This window comes from Poecilia reticulata, linkage group LG5 (assembly GCF_000633615.1).
Source record: "Poecilia reticulata strain Guanapo linkage group LG5, Guppy_female_1.0+MT, whole genome shotgun sequence".
Taxonomy (NCBI): domain Eukaryota; kingdom Metazoa; phylum Chordata; class Actinopteri; order Cyprinodontiformes; family Poeciliidae; genus Poecilia; species Poecilia reticulata.
In genome coordinates, this window is record NC_024335.1 from 14364248 (window position 1) to 14381555 (window position 17308).

The 17308-nt window shown below is 37.6% G+C and overlaps 2 protein-coding genes across 3 annotated transcripts in view; one reads left to right on the top strand and one right to left on the bottom strand.

The window, feature by feature from the left end:
- The window catches only part of LOC103464848 (recombining binding protein suppressor of hairless-like protein), an 18746-nt gene extending 17062 nt beyond the window's left edge, over positions 1–1684 (bottom strand). The window contains exon 1 of the mRNA XM_017304638.1: positions 1648–1684. Coding sequence (XP_017160127.1) covers positions 1648–1684 — 37 coding nt within the window. The remainder of the gene's footprint in view (positions 1–1647) is intronic.
- A 7548-nt stretch (positions 1685–9232) lies between these two features.
- matn4 (matrilin 4) overlaps positions 9233–17308 on the top strand; it is a 22077-nt gene continuing 14001 nt past the window's right edge. The window contains exons 1-10 of one of the 2 annotated variants that reach the window (XM_017304579.1): positions 9233–9367; positions 10997–11172; positions 11339–11497; positions 11788–12019; positions 12962–13084; positions 13352–13474; positions 14862–14987; positions 15132–15263; positions 16651–16776; positions 17191–17308. The exon at positions 17191–17308 is cut by the window's right edge and continues 5 nt beyond it. In XM_017304579.1, the coding sequence (XP_017160068.1) occupies positions 9292–9367; positions 10997–11172; positions 11339–11497; positions 11788–12019; positions 12962–13084; positions 13352–13474; positions 14862–14987; positions 15132–15263; positions 16651–16776; positions 17191–17308 (1391 nt within the window). In that variant the 5' untranslated portion in view covers positions 9233–9291. The remainder of the gene's footprint in view (positions 9368–10996; positions 11173–11338; positions 11498–11787; positions 12020–12961; positions 13085–13351; positions 13475–14861; positions 14988–15131; positions 15264–16650; positions 16777–17190) is intronic. The other variant, XM_008409173.1, reaches the window with a different exon arrangement.

Consider the following 17308-nt stretch of genomic DNA (forward strand, 5'->3'; position numbering starts at 1 on the left):
CTAGGGAAGTTGCACATTTTTTTGAGGTGACAGGTATTGGTGGCAGGAAGCACTTTGATGAACTCTCAAGAGTTTAGTACTTATTGGACAATTTTTTGATTTTTGGWCAATGACTTATGGGCTTTTGATAATRTTTGGAAAGGAATAACTTGATTTTTGAGCAAGCTTAGACTTATTGAATGTGGTCATTATTTCAAGATAAAGAGTGYGTTACTCCTGTTCATTGAACACCATTGAACACTTAAGGGGCTTTCAGTATCTGCTTAGCCTCTAAAATCTAAGAGTTAAAAGGAAAAGCACTCTTAAAGCAAATAGTTTAAGAGGAATGTCCAATATGACAAGCTTGAAACTGTCATTTATGCAAAAAGTATTGCACATTCCCCTGTTGCAACTGTAACATCTTGAAAGTCCATTGTGCATAATTTTTTTCACAGCTGGCAATATATGAATTCAACATTGCAGCATCAGTGTTGTTTAGTCTTTGTGGTTCTGGGATTTTATTTTAGGTTTTGTCTGAGTTAAATTTTGCTTACAACTTTCTGTATTTGCTCTTTTATAAGTGCATGCATWATAACTGCTTTTGAGAAAAATATAAATCATTTGCATGCATACACTTATGCTATCACAGATGTTTTCCTGTGAACTCGCGTTTAATATTCGTGCTTATGCAAAATTAAATGTAAGTAAGTAAAGAATGGGTACCAGGTGACTGTGTTAATGGTGATTACAGGTGATAAAGAGTACCTATTGGATGATTAACATTCAAGAAACTTTTGCTTTGAAAATGAAGGATGAAAAAAAAATAATTATGGCCTAAACTAATAATTGCATGTTAAATGTTAGCATCAGTTCATTTTATAGACATTTTATGTGATAGACAAACACAAAGAAGGTGCTGAAGGAAAATGACATGATTTTATATTTTTAGATCTTTCTAACCAACAATCTAAAAAGTGTGGACTTCATCCAAGATTCAGACAACAGCTGTGTAATTCCATACATTTTTCACAAATAGGATATTCTGTTTTTTTATAGTTATTAAGTCAGTCTAATGTACAATACATGACTTTTAGGTCTTTTACTGTGAGAAAATGATTGTTTTATACTGAAGAAAAGTGTTGCTTTTAAAAGTTTTTGAATGGAAAAATATCAAGCAAACAGGAAATAAATAGATTAGGAACAGCTGTTCTGTGGATGCTCAGACGTTTGTACATTAGTGAAGCATAATGCCCAGTCTAAGTCTATATCTACGTTTAATTGAGAAATTACAAAAGGAAAAGATGTCTTCCATACAAACTGACTGATCTTGAGTTCTTTTGTATAAAAAAATAATCAAAGGAAAACATAGTAAATAAACATAATACATGTATTACTTATGATATTTTCTCTTTTGCTGTAACTTTCAAGAAGATATAGAAGCAATATATTTTAGGTTATTTTAATAGTTCAATATCATTTCAAAACCCGTTAGTTGGCRTTGCAGGGTTACGTCTGTGTAGCTTTGATAAGTTATGATCCTTTTTCACTTKATGCCATTACATCCCACTCTGTGGAGCTTTAAACCAAAACCAAACTACAGGCACAAACTCAGGCACTCAGACTCCCGCAAATCAATCTGAMAGAGGGTCAAAATCAACATTTACTCACCTTGTCTATTATCATCTGTGATGTCCACTTTATCCATGGCAGCCTTTGCTCATTTAGAATTGGGTGCACTTCAGGTTCATGGTCTCTCTGTGTTGACAAAGGTTGTGTAGAAAATCTTCAAGTCCAACTATACAAGACCCAGTTGTTTATGAKATGGTCATAAATATCAATATTTAGTTGGACAGGCAAATGTATGCCAGGCCAAGTTTTATTCTGGCAGAAAAAATAATGCCTCCTCTGTGCTACACRGGGTCCAACAGCTTTGTAATTTGACTCATGCAGCTGTTGACTTAACTTAGCTTTAGGTTCCAGTTTGATGGTCTGCTGAAATCTAATATTTGTTAATCCTTCTATATGTACAAAACACACATCCTCTGTAATTATTAAAAGGAAAAAAGAAAGTGTCCATCCAAAGATAATGCATATAAGAGTCAATCATTCTTTGCATTCATTTGCAGCCAAGCAAAATCAGGTCATGGCTCTTACTGTCAGGTGAGGAGGAAAGATGTTCTTCCGCTTCTTGGTTCAAAGAGCTGTTCTTTTGATTTAAAGTGAAAARGTTTCTAGAGCCAAAGATTAATATCCTCTAATTCTAGAATTCCCAAACACTGCAGTGACATTCCATCCTCACTGTGTGAAGAACTGCATTAATTACTTTCTGCAAAATGTCCATCTGACCATGAACTGATCCATGTGATGGYATCTTAGTTCAGTCTACAGTAACAGGAGCTTTGATGGAAAACAAATGTGAGAATGTGTTTCTGTTTGCTCTGCATTATGAGCTTATTATCTAGTTTCAGTGTGTAAGAAGTGTGTGTGTGTGTGTGTGTGTGTGTGTGTGTGTGTGTGGTTGAGTCTGTATACCTAAAGAGATAATCACCTGTTCCTGAACTGCTTCTTTCTCACACACACCTTTCTCTTTGACAAACACACGACATATTTGAAGACTACACAAATAGGATATTCTATTTTTTTGTAGTTATTAAGTCAGTCTAATGTACAATGCATGACTTTAAGGCATCTTATTGTGAGAAAATGGTTGTTTTAAAAGTTTTTGAATGGAAAATATCAAGCAAACAGGAAAGAAATAGGTACAAAAAAAGTTGCTTATCTTATCTAAAACCTGGCCGTAAACGGGAAAACGGGACAAGTTTATCCTGAAGCTAATCTTTCTATCCAACTCTGTAACATTCTTTATTTTTGAAGTACTGCATACAGATCCATTTAAATAAATAACAATAATAAATGTTATTTAAAAAGGGACAGTGTGCAGCTCACTTGCATTATTTACTACAATCCTGAGTTATCTGTAAAAGTRTTTTACTTTATTTGCGTAAAGAGATACCAGAGAAACACCTCAGATTTAAAGACAAAAGACTTTACATTTACGTAAAGGTCTCATATAAATAACATGGAAAAGAATTAAATGTGCTCCTTTGAAACCCTGTTAGATCAATAATTCACTACTAAATCGGCAATCTGGAAAGCATGCYAGAAGAAGAGTAAGTTACAACCCAGACCTCCAGTTACTTCAGACATGGAGCAACATCTTGTTCGTACAACTTATTCTGCAGGAGCGTCAAACTGAAGTTGGGGTCAGCTCAGAGTTTGTTTCATGCAGTGGTTGTATAGTTTGAGTGGACATGAGGGAAATATTTTTGGGAAATCTGTAAAATCTACCCACTTGCTTAGCTCACAGATTTGAGTGTTTATGCTCTCTTTTCTGATATTCAAGTAAGTGAAGAGATTTGTATGTTTGATTAATGTTAAACCAAGCAATTGGCAGATGGAATAAAGTGGTTGAATAGCAAATGGCCTGCAATTGTATTGCTCCTWATCAAGTCTAGAACAGCAAAAACTGTACTGTGCAATAGCCCTTTAATTTCAGAGTCTAAAAAAAGAGATGCCAGTTTCAGAGTCATTCACCTCCTCTGTTTATGAGTGTATTTCCTAACAGAATCTTCCAACACTGTGGATAACAGAGAACAGTGTCTGCACATGTATAATTATTCCAAGATTTGGTCTAAGTAGTCAATAAATCACATCAACAGTCTTATCTGTAAGACAAAAATATACAATASACTTTTCAGAGTTCAGCAGTGTCTSTAACTCCAAAAGAGTTTACTGAAAAGTTTTCTGTGGTCAACCGTCTCTGACAAGTAATCTAAAACAGATCTACTGTGTACATGCAGAGAAGTTTGACACATGTATTAATGACATGGAAAAGCCTAAAAAAAMCCCATTAAAATAAATGTTTCAAAGCCAAACTTGTACTGCTCCATGTATTTAAGAGCAAATAGACTGGTACAAAGAGAACGTTGTGTTTTTACTGCCAAAATGTAAAAATTACAGTTTATGTTTCATCTGTTGTAATCTCTCTTGCATGCCGGCGTGTGCCAATGCCAACTTGGGCCCCACTATTCTTCAGAAGTAGATCTATAAACGTAACGGCTGGTTGGCGCTTCAGTATGTGGCATCAAACTGCCTCACAAACATTTAACTGCTGTTTGCTTTGATTTTAAACTCGGAGTACATTTTTCTTTTCAGTGTATTTCAACTTTCAAATGTTCAGTAATTGCACAGCCTGCTATATTTTTGAAGAACATAAGGAGGCAAACAGTTGTGATTTATGTAAAGTGTTAATGARAGGAAATAGGATCTCAGTCAAAGCCGCACTGATAACTGACTGTCAACACTGTTTGCTGCTTTCACCCTGGCCAGTTAATAAGATGTTTAAAGAGAAAATATGGGCTGAATGATCTTCTTTGTGGATACTTATAGAACATATGCTGGCCTGTGGGAGGCAGTGGAGATGTGTGTGCTTGAGTGTCAGTGGTGCTGAGCAGCAGCAGCAGCAGCAGGATTGTAGTGGGTCATTGTTTGGTGATGGTGAGAGGACGACTCAGGAGGAGGAGGAGGGGCGGTGGGTAAGGGGCACTTCTCCACAGAAAGTTAGACTGAGGAGTCTTTGTTTAACACACACACGGTTACACAGCATCAAGTCTCAAGCCGTCTCATTAGTGGTTCATTAGATAAATATAATACAGCATAAAATATGAGCTTTCTTTTTCTAATATCTGTACTGGGTCCTGTTATTTATTYTAACAGAGTCAGTGCCTATTAATTTCACAAAGTCACAAGCTGACTTTTCATACAGCTTCAGCTTCAGCAGTCAACGGCTGCCATTTGCTCAAATCACTAGAATCCTAGTAAATACTGTCAATAGCAGCAGCAGGAAAAACATATGCAGTGGTTCCATTCATCTCTCTCTCTCTCTCTCTCTCTCTCTCTCTCTCTCTCTCTCTCTGTCTCTGTCATGGGCAACATTTCTAACATCTACATTCCAGTTTGCAGCTTGTTTTGATTACATGCAAAATAATGTTTGGACCAAAAGTTTCACTCAGAGAGAAACCAGAGGCTATTCATTTATGTTTTTTTCATATTGTAAACTTAACAACAGGTGTTAGTAATTTTTTTGATTTTTTTTATTTCTTGCACATTCAGATTCATCCTGCTGCAGATTTTTTTTCTCTTTTGACTATTAAACTGGTCAAATTCGCGTCTAGCTCCACTTGTTAAGATCAGCTGTTCACAAACACCATGCCTGGTGTTGGATGCTGATTATGTGTTGAGCTTTACAAGGCTGCCACATAGTGGAGGTTTTTGGTAACTGCTGGTTCACAAGAAGCAACACTAGCGGTTGTTTTATTGGTCTGTCTGGCTGTTGAATCAATATCGTAATCATGGCGTGACAGTATTATATCCTCATCCCTCAGCTCCAGATGGACAGATGGACAGTTATTTCTTAAATTTTGAGTTAAAAAGGTCTCAGTAGAGACATTGTTCTTGTTGTGTGTTTTCAGTGTCGTAGCATATTCAACATATTCAAAGTTACTAAGGCTTTTTTTTGTCAAGAAAACAGAAACCACAATATGTACCATCAATGTTGCAGATGCTGTGACATTGTTTCNCCCATTAAAATAAATGTTTCAAAGCCAAACTTGTACTGCTCCATGTATTTAAGAGCAAATAGACTGGTACAAAGAGAACGTTGTGTTTTTACTGCCAAAATGTAAAAATTACAGTTTATGTTTCATCTGTTGTAATCTCTCTTGCATGCCGGCGTGTGCCAATGCCAACTTGGGCCCCACTATTCTTCAGAAGTAGATCTATAAACGTAACGGCTGGTTGGCGCTTCAGTATGTGGCATCAAACTGCCTCACAAACATTTAACTGCTGTTTGCTTTGATTTTAAACTCGGAGTACATTTTTCTTTTCAGTGTATTTCAACTTTCAAATGTTCAGTAATTGCACAGCCTGCTATATTTTTGAAGAACATAAGGAGGCAAACAGTTGTGATTTATGTAAAGTGTTAATGARAGGAAATAGGATCTCAGTCAAAGCCGCACTGATAACTGACTGTCAACACTGTTTGCTGCTTTCACCCTGGCCAGTTAATAAGATGTTTAAAGAGAAAATATGGGCTGAATGATCTTCTTTGTGGATACTTATAGAACATATGCTGGCCTGTGGGAGGCAGTGGAGATGTGTGTGCTTGAGTGTCAGTGGTGCTGAGCAGCAGCAGCAGCAGCAGGATTGTAGTGGGTCATTGTTTGGTGATGGTGAGAGGACGACTCAGGAGGAGGAGGAGGGGCGGTGGGTAAGGGGCACTTCTCCACAGAAAGTTAGACTGAGGAGTCTTTGTTTAACACACACACGGTTACACAGCATCAAGTCTCAAGCCGTCTCATTAGTGGTTCATTAGATAAATATAATACAGCATAAAATATGAGCTTTCTTTTTCTAATATCTGTACTGGGTCCTGTTATTTATTYTAACAGAGTCAGTGCCTATTAATTTCACAAAGTCACAAGCTGACTTTTCATACAGCTTCAGCTTCAGCAGTCAACGGCTGCCATTTGCTCAAATCACTAGAATCCTAGTAAATACTGTCAATAGCAGCAGCAGGAAAAACATATGCAGTGGTTCCATTCATCTCTCTCTCTCTCTCTCTCTCTCTCTCTCTCTCTCTCTCTCTCTGTCTCTGTCATGGGCAACATTTCTAACATCTACATTCCAGTTTGCAGCTTGTTTTGATTACATGCAAAATAATGTTTGGACCAAAAGTTTCACTCAGAGAGAAACCAGAGGCTATTCATTTATGTTTTTTTCATATTGTAAACTTAACAACAGGTGTTAGTAATTTTTTTGATTTTTTTTATTTCTTGCACATTCAGATTCATCCTGCTGCAGATTTTTTTTCTCTTTTGACTATTAAACTGGTCAAATTCGCGTCTAGCTCCACTTGTTAAGATCAGCTGTTCACAAACACCATGCCTGGTGTTGGATGCTGATTATGTGTTGAGCTTTACAAGGCTGCCACATAGTGGAGGTTTTTGGTAACTGCTGGTTCACAAGAAGCAACACTAGCGGTTGTTTTATTGGTCTGTCTGGCTGTTGAATCAATATCGTAATCATGGCGTGACAGTATTATATCCTCATCCCTCAGCTCCAGATGGACAGATGGACAGTTATTTCTTAAATTTTGAGTTAAAAAGGTCTCAGTAGAGACATTGTTCTTGTTGTGTGTTTTCAGTGTCGTAGCATATTCAACATATTCAAAGTTACTAAGGCTTTTTTTTGTCAAGAAAACAGAAACCACAATATGTACCATCAATGTTGCAGATGCTGTGACATTGTTTCYATAATAGTGTTTCAGTTTTAYAAGGGGTGAATCAAAAGGGCAATTTTGTGTCAGTGTTTTGAATTTACTTATCAGGCTTGAAAACAACAGGACATTTGTGTTTAAAAAACTTTTATGTTTTCTGGCTTTAATTCTGTCTTCCCTTTATGGAAGATGCAGCCATTGACCTGGCTCTGTTGCAACATATATGTAAAAGCATAAGGAATGTACTCCAGATGTTTGGCTGGCCTTTCATTAACCACAGAGATGCTCCTGTAAAAATAAAAAATAGTGACAAGACTGAAGGAGGAGAGAGAAAGTAGGCACAGAGAGGAAGAACAGATGCTTCAGAGAAAGACGAGACAAAAAGCAGAGAAACGTTYCTTTGTGCTCGGCTACATCTGTTGACTCATGACTCTGATCTGACTCCAGTTTCTGTACCCGTCTGAAAGAGATTAACTCCCACAGGAKGRTCTCTGTGGACCTAAAAACAGAGAGGTGGCTTTCATGCTGCCTGTTTGAGTTGACCAGGTTCCATGAACATAAACACATWTCAGACRTTATCGTTACCCCTTTGCTGCCGAGCTGATAGCCTACAGGGCTACTGACAGACACACAGGCAGGCCAGGCACTTGTGTGTGTTCCTCCACAGCCTTCTATTAGCAGGAACCGCTGTGCACCTTCACCAGGTGTTTCCAGCCAAGTGGTTTATGATGGGGCCGGACTGGAATGTCCCACTGCAACACAAGCCTGCCAGAGCCATTAGGAACACAAAGGGGGCAATTCTGCAGGAATCTATATTCCTCACTAATCACTGTGTTCGGCACCAACAAATGAAATGAGGAGAGTTTTAAAACAACATAAGTAGATGTTGGAAATGAAAGTTTGGGACAGAAAGTTAGTAAATGTGGGTGAATCTGTTTGTAACACTGTTGAAAGAAAGTCATAAAAATGATTCCAGTGWGTGAGAAATGTTCTGGGTGTTCTGTGAGTACTCTGGCCTTCTCCTACATCCAGAGTATGTATGTTTGGTTGACCGATGTTAATTGTTTTTAGGTGTGAGTGTCTGCATGGTTCTATATAATGCRCCATGTTTCTCTATSATGGACAGGTGATCTGTCCAGGGTGTACTCTGTCTATCGCTCAGGCGATTGTTGGATTYAGGCAGCAGCCCCTCTAGAGATTAGGCAGGCTCTCTCATCTTAAAGAGTAATGTCTATTGTACTGATCAGCGTTTAACTCTTCTGTTTGTGCGCATGTTTTGTGTGTTTCAACAAASCAGTAAATYTGGAAAACTATTATCTCATTTTTAGTGCCACTCTAAAAAAAAMYKKYYTTKGSCYYYTTTTYCCYKRMYTTKGKKKYYTTTTTATAGAGTTTCTTTCTAAAGTCTCTGTGGTTAATATTTATCATTGACTAWCTGTAAACTGAGAAATAAGCTTAGAAAATTATTGTTACTTTAGAAACAATGTTTTTTCCTGAGATAAATGATAGATTGATTTTCTTCTGATGTTGACTTTCTTTATCAGTCTTTATGCTAAGTTTTAAGCAGGTAGTTCCAGCTTCATCCTTAACACACCCAACATTGAAGTTAAACATTATTATTATTAGTAGTAGCAGTAGTAGTGTAACAGTAGTAGTATTAGCAGTAGTAGTAGTAGTTGTTGTTGTTGCAGTAATCTCCTTAAAGTAGAAATTACTGCCAACATTGCCATTGTATTTAAACTAGATCATTAATTCAGGTATTAATTCAGGTATGGTCAAAAAAACCTTTTAAGGTTTTTTTGACATTTCACAGTGGCTGCTTAAGACGCACCTTAAACTTTGGCTCATGCATCTGTCTGTCTGCTTTCCCTCTGACTGACCCACCAACTCTCAGCTTTACATTTTGGTCCTTCTCCAGTAGAACCAGCTGCAGCTGTSGGTGAACTTTCTGCAAAACTGTGAYCTTCAGAGTGAAGATGGGAAACCTCAGAGGACTGAGTGTCTTCATTGTTCTGACTCTTGCCGTCTTCACCTCCGCCAGACCAAAATCAGGTCAGTCTGCCTTTACCAGGAGAAAATATTAGGTTGTAAACATCAAGTGGATCCATCCATCCATCCATTTTCTTTACACCCTTGTCCCTTAATGGGGTCGGGAGGGGTGCTGGTGCCTATCTCCAGCTAACATACCGGGCGAGAGGTAGGGTTCACCCTGGACAGGTCGCCAGTCTGTCGCAGGGCAACGCAGAGACACACAATCATGCACACACACACTCACACCTAGGGACAATTTGGAGAGGCCAATTAACCTGACAGTCATTGTTTTTGGACTGTGGGAGGAAAACCGGAGAACCCGGAGAAAACCCACGCATGCACAGGGAGAACATGCAAACTCCATGCAGAAAGACCAAGGCTGGGAATCGAACCCAGAACCTTCTTGCTGCAAGGCAACAGCTCTACCAACTGCGCCACCATGTTTTTTGACATTTTTCTTACTCACAGTGGGAACAAATCATCTTAATGGGACTCATAATTTACATGAAAAGGACTTTTAAACAGTCAATTCATATTCCATCTGGTATTAACTTCATGTTCATGGCCAGACAATAGACTTTCAGAGGTGCTTAAACACTTTGTCATTGCTCACGTCTGTTCGAAACTAAAGAAGGATTCCTTGAGTCCCACATGGCTTCTTACACTGACCGCTGTGTCTCTGGTTATTATTTCCAGCATAAGCTCATCTCCTGGGCTGAAACTCTGGATGTACATTAATCAAACAGTCCCATTCCAGCTTATAAATCTSCTACGAAAACACAGGCTCATCAAAAAYTCATTCATGGCTGCAGTGTGTTTGAACCATGATGATGTTACAACATGAAAGTGAGTCAAAGACGAAAGATGAAAACAGACGCCCAGTGAAAGCTGGAGCCATGGAAAAGTAAGGTTAGGTGTTGTAGATGTTAAGTATAAGACTCATGCAGAAGTGAGCTTCCCAATGCTGCCTGGTCTGGAAATAATCTGTTGTTTTATAAATCCTGACTCAAACAGTGTGGAGCAAAGTTTAGTTTGGAAGTAAGTCTTAGATGAATTACTGGTGTTGTAAACAGCAGCTGCTTTAAAAGAGTCTTATTGCTCATCACAAATCAAATCAATATGTTTAACTATTTAAACAGTTTGAGACGAATTGTTGAACAAACTGGAAATCCAATAGCAATCAATCAATGTACCCCTCCTGACCCAACTGAGGGACCAGGGTGTAAGAAAATGGATGGATGGATGGATGGATGGATGGATGGATGGATGGATGGATGGATGGATGGATGGATGGATCAATCAATGTCAAAAAACAAAATAGCAGATTCCAGTTCAAAAAGCTCATGAAGTGGTGGGAAATCTGATAATTATAAAATAAGGAGAAGAGTGAGGGAAATATGAGTTAATTACAGTATCCTCATTGTAATTTTCAACTATTTTAGTGTGGCTATTTGTTTTCTTAATATCAAAGCCCTTCTGCTCTTAAAATCAAGCTGGCCAGCTGAAGTGGGCAGGAGAGTGACTCTGGAGATGAAAGRTCAAAATGTTCAGGTGCTCACATGGAATAAGAATACTCACATGTTTCCTGCTTTCAAGTTCAGACATTTGTTCTACTATCTTAACAGTGTTTTCTTGTGACCCTTGTCTCAGGTCCTAATCAGAAATGTAAGTCTGGCCCGGTGGATCTAGTCTTCCTCATCGACAGCTCCCGCAGCGTGAGRCCACATGAGTTTGAGACGATGAGGAAGTTCTTGATCGACATCCTGGACACCCTGGACATTGGACTAGACACCACAAGAGTGGGGGTTGTTCAGTACTCCAGCCAGGTACTTCTTGCAGTCCCCATCCAAACCATTTCCAGTTATTTTTTCATAGTGTACACAAATTTTCTTTGGTAGTTTATTTAATTTGCAGATTTTCTTTCAGAAGAATTATGGAAATGATGAACAGTTTGCTTACGTTGCTGTCGACAGTCACCTTCTTTGTGCTCAGGTCCGCAGTGAGTTCTCCCTCAAGACCCACAGCAAGCTGGAAAACATGGTGAAAGCCATCAATGAGATCGTTCCGCTGGCTCAGGGCACCATGACGGGCCTCGCCATCAGATACTTGATGAATGAAGCTTTCAGTCCCGGACAAGGAGACAGGCCAAAGGTATACATGACACAAACTGCTGTCTGAAGTCAATTTGTTCCTATTTATTTGACGAGCTGATTTGGTTGAAGACCTTCAAAACTGATACAAATGAGGTTCAAAAATCTTAATCTGAATTTTTTGACTAAACTTAGTGGAGTTCATCAATATTTTTGGTATGGAAGGCATAAAAATGTTATCTAAATTTAGCAACGTAATATCTGTGATGTGAGAGAACATGCTTTTAGCAAGGGAGAGCTCACTAATAGTCAACACACCAGTAGCGAGCTAATGACTTTCTTTCTCTTTAGGTCCCCAACGTGGCTGTGATTGTGACAGATGGACGTCCTCAGGACCGKGTGGCGGAGGTGGCGGCTGAGGCCAGAGAAAGAGGCATTGAGATCTATGCAGTGGGAGTGGCCAGAGCCGACATGACGTCACTAAGAGCCATGGCCTCCCCGCCCTTCGAAGATCATGTGTTCCTGGTGGAGAGGTTTGACCTTATCTACCAGTTTGGCCTGCAGTTCCAGGACAAGCTCTGTGGTAAGACTGCAGAACAAAAACCATCGCACAAATGTGAAGTTTCAAGAAAATRTTCATTAAACTGTTCTTSACCAACTTAGGTTTGATGCTTGATCTTTTCCTATTATTTCAGTACTTAGCATAAACTGTAAAAAACAAATTATAYTTCTGCTGGAATGTAAAACTCTGACTCAGAACAGTTTTGAGTACCATTTGGTGCTCATAAATTACCTGAACTCTGGAAAGTCACTTTTCCTGGATTTCAGATCATGTTTTTATAAAAAGTCCCATTTGAGCCTGGCCTTCASGTTTAATTCAACAAATGGATTACAGTTTTTTGAAGTTATCTTGTAGCCAACTATTGTGAAAATGTCTTGCAGCTGGATTCAACTGGGCCAAAATAACCTTTCTTTATGGAGTCGACAAACAATAAATGTTTACCCTGAATATAAAAAAATTCCCATCTCTCTGCTAAATGTTTTAATATCTTTCATACCAGACTAAAAGTTTCCCTTCATATTTCCACTTMCATCAGCCTTTCTGAACAGAACGGTTACTCTGAAAACATATTGTAGTTTTGCTAAATGGAAGAAAGGGGTAGAAAGTAATCTGGAAACAATTCATTTGAATAGATCAGATGAATCTGATCTATTCTGATCAAATGTTATATATTTTGATTTCATCAAAAATATATAACAAAGGGTGGAATGAAGCTGATTAGGTGCTCAATGCTCCTGTATAAAAGTTATACTAATAATATCATTTTATCAGCATTATTGGAGATTTTTGTAACAGTGACTGCAACAGTTCAACTAATAAAGCGTCAGAATTACAATATATTAGGTTAATTTGATATGCATGATAATGACATCACTAGATTTTGCATTGGACACATGTTTTAGACTGCATTGCAAAGCAAATAGTTCAGTTGTTAACATGACTTTGGCCTGAACTATGCTGCAGGCATTGATCTGTGTCTGGAGTCTGACCACGGCTGTGAGCATCTCTGTGAAAGCTCCCCAGGATCCTTCACCTGCCACTGCCTGCCTGGATACAGGCTCAATGCTGATGGGAAGACATGCTCAGGTAAAGATATTACCAACAAGCTTCACATTTGTTTTTACAGATCAAGATGGAATATTTTAGATCAGATTGTCCTGTAGTTGCACCTGTGGAATAAATGCATACTAAGTAATACATACAGGTACTTTAGAAGTGAAGCAAAWATCATTTATTGGAGAAAGTACAACTGGCTATTCTACTAAAAGATCTGATAAATGTCTAACTTGTACACTTAATCCATGATTTTTTWAAATGTGATTATGTTTCTGTTTGTTTTCATGTGTTTCTCAGCCATCGAYCTGTGTGCTGAGCGAAAGCATGACTGCCAGCAGATCTGCATCAGCTCACCTGGCTCCTTCACCTGTGACTGTAACCAAGGCTACCACCTGAATGACGACAAGAAGACATGYTCACGTTAGTCTCACACACTCACACAAACCTCACTGTTTTTACATGTTCCAGTTTGACACATGCAAATTAAACTGCTATTTTTACAATAATCAAGATTTTGTTTGCATGAATTCATGTGAAACAATTTTTTATTGAAATGGAAATGTGGTACATTTTCTAAGTTTTGCTAAAAAACGTTTTGTTCAGCTGGATAGTTTTACTTGTTTTAGTAATCTGTAATTGGAACTGTAAAAAGGATTTAAGTTCATGTGGCTGATAATCTGACAGAWCATTTTATGAATACTTACAATATTACTTTACCATACAAGATTATATAGGCTCCTGGAGAACTTTCATTTTAGTTTAATTAGCTTTGAAATTAGCAATATTAGTCACTAATGTGACAAATAGAGTAGTTCCAGTTTAAGACAAACCTGGATTTTGTTTGTAATTAGCCATGCAGTTTGCAACATCAAATGGATTTAAATCTCTAAATCAAATGCTGAAATATTCATTTTCTGGCTGGCTTCATGCAAATCATAAATGCTTTGCTGAATTTCTCTTGCTTCTTGCTATAACTTGATGCAAACTCAAAATTATGCCAGGCTGTAGCAGCGCTTGCCCTGTCCCTTTTAATCTGATGACGTGAGGTTAAATGATGACAATTAACACTGCACAGCTGCCATTTCCAAAAGCATTTGTTTGTGTTCCTAACACATTTCCACCACTCCACAAAAGTTGGCAAACAACTTTTCATTATTATATTTATCTTCTTGGCACAACACAACATACTATAAACAAGAAATCCAGTGTATTTGCATCGGATTTACTCTCACACTCATGTCACAACCATCATGGCACTGACAATTATTACTTTTGAAAATATGTACTTCCTTAAAAGAAAGTAACATTCAATCCAATCTGAAACCAATATGAACCTTTTGAACAGCAAATACAGAATGTTTTAACAGCTATAAAACTCAGACATGCCCATCTAGTGGTGTTTTTGTTCATGTGCATTTTCTGTTCACATGCACTCATTTACAGATGCAGGGAGGCAAACAACACCTGGATCTCAGGATAATTTAAACAAAAAATTAAGACAATTTAAGACCTTTTGGTAACCAAAGACTTACCACATTTGTTTTTAAGTCACACAGATCTTCAAAGACCGAGTACCATGTAATTACTGTTAACAGAAAAATGTGTTTTTAATGACAGATTGTCAACTATTCTGATTTATAACAACTGGAGTACAGGGGCTACTTGGAGGTTACTGGTGATTGCATATGTGAAACAGATAATTACATGTATTTTACCATGTTTCAGGCCTGTTCTCACAGTGTGTTTTCAGTAAAATAAAAAGATTTAATTCAGGACCAATTTAACTCAATAAATGTGTGCAATTTAGCCATTGACCTGTGTGCTGAGGGAAAACATGACTGTCAACAAGTCTGTGTGTACATGGGACCGGGCGTCTTCACCTGCGACTGCAACGAGGGATACAGACTCAATGAGGACGAGAAGAGCTGCTCACGTTAGTCAATGTTTCTAAACAATCCTTATATATAACGATATGTAAATATGCACACATAAAATCAAAGAGTTACATAAGTTCCATAATTTTTTTAACTTATTTTTTTTACTATCTAAAGACAGTTAAATCCTGATACAGTATGAGTGCAACTGTTTTTCGCNCTGTGTGCTGAGCGAAAGCATGACTGCCAGCAGATCTGCATCAGCTCACCTGGCTCCTTCACCTGTGACTGTAACCAAGGCTACCACCTGAATGACGACAAGAAGACATGYTCACGTTAGTCTCACACACTCACACAAACCTCACTGTTTTTACATGTTCCAGTTTGACACATGCAAATTAAACTGCTATTTTTACAATAATCAAGATTTTGTTTGCATGAATTCATGTGAAACAATTTTTTATTGAAATGGAAATGTGGTACATTTTCTAAGTTTTGCTAAAAAACGTTTTGTTCAGCTGGATAGTTTTACTTGTTTTAGTAATCTGTAATTGGAACTGTAAAAAGGATTTAAGTTCATGTGGCTGATAATCTGACAGAWCATTTTATGAATACTTACAATATTACTTTACCATACAAGATTATATAGGCTCCTGGAGAACTTTCATTTTAGTTTAATTAGCTTTGAAATTAGCAATATTAGTCACTAATGTGACAAATAGAGTAGTTCCAGTTTAAGACAAACCTGGATTTTGTTTGTAATTAGCCATGCAGTTTGCAACATCAAATGGATTTAAATCTCTAAATCAAATGCTGAAATATTCATTTTCTGGCTGGCTTCATGCAAATCATAAATGCTTTGCTGAATTTCTCTTGCTTCTTGCTATAACTTGATGCAAACTCAAAATTATGCCAGGCTGTAGCAGCGCTTGCCCTGTCCCTTTTAATCTGATGACGTGAGGTTAAATGATGACAATTAACACTGCACAGCTGCCATTTCCAAAAGCATTTGTTTGTGTTCCTAACACATTTCCACCACTCCACAAAAGTTGRCAAACAACTTTTCATTATTATATTTATCTTCTTGGCACAACACAACATACTATAAACAAGAAATCCAGTGTATTTGCATCGGATTTACTCTCACACTCATGTCACAACCATCATGGCACTGACAATTATTACTTTTGAAAATATGTACTTCCTTAAAAGAAAGTAACATTCAATCCAATCTGAAACCAATATGAACCTTTTGAACAGCGAATACAGAATGTTTTAACAGCTATAAAACTCAGACATGCCCATCTAGTGGTGGTTTTGTTCATGTGCATGTTCTGTTCACATGCACTCATTTACAGATGCAGGGAGGCAAACAACACCTGGATCTCAGGATAATTTAAACAAAAAATTAACACAATTTAAGACCTTTTGGTAACCAAAGACTTACCACATTTGTTTTTAAGTCACACAGATCTTCAAAGACTGAGTACCATGTAATTACTGTTAACAGAAAAATGTGTTTTTAATGACAGATTGTCAACTATTCTGATTTATAACAACTGGAGTACAGGGGCTACTTAGAGGTTACTGGTGATTGCATATGTGAAACAGATAATTACATGTATTTTACCATGTTTCAGGCCTGTTCTCTCAGTGTGTTTTCAGTAAAAAAAAAAGATTTAATTCAGGACCAATTTAACTCAATAAATGTGTGCAATTTAGCCATTGACCTGTGTGCTGAGGGAAAACATGACTGTCAACAAGTCTGTGTGTACATGGGACCGGGCGTCTTCACCTGCGACTGCAACGAGGGATACAGACTCAATGAGGACGAGAAGAGCTGCTCACGTTAGTCAATGTTTCTAAACAATCCTTATATATAAAGATATGTAAATATGCACACATAAAATCAAAGAGTTMCATAAGTTCCATAATTTTTTTAACTTATTTTTTTTACTATCTAAAGACAGTTAAATCCTGATACAGTATGAGTGCAACTGTTTTTCGCCATAGCTTTAGAAAATCAAATTCAGTGGATGACTCATCCAGATAATAATTAATAAATACCACTTTTTAATAAAGACATAAAAACCTGAATATTTAGATGAGCTCCTTTATATACCCTCATTGTGCTTATAATGTGAGACTGCAAAATATATTACTTTTATATTGTTTGAGAGTAAATTTCTCTGCAATTGCTAAARGTTTTAGAAATAAATGGTTACATAAGCGGTACATCTAACTTAAATGTTTACAATTTAGCCATTGACCTGTGCACTGAGGGAAAACATGACTGTGAACAAGTCTGTGTCTACTCGGGCCCCGGCATCTTCACCTGCGACTGCAACGAGGGATACAGACTCAACGGGGACGAGAAGAC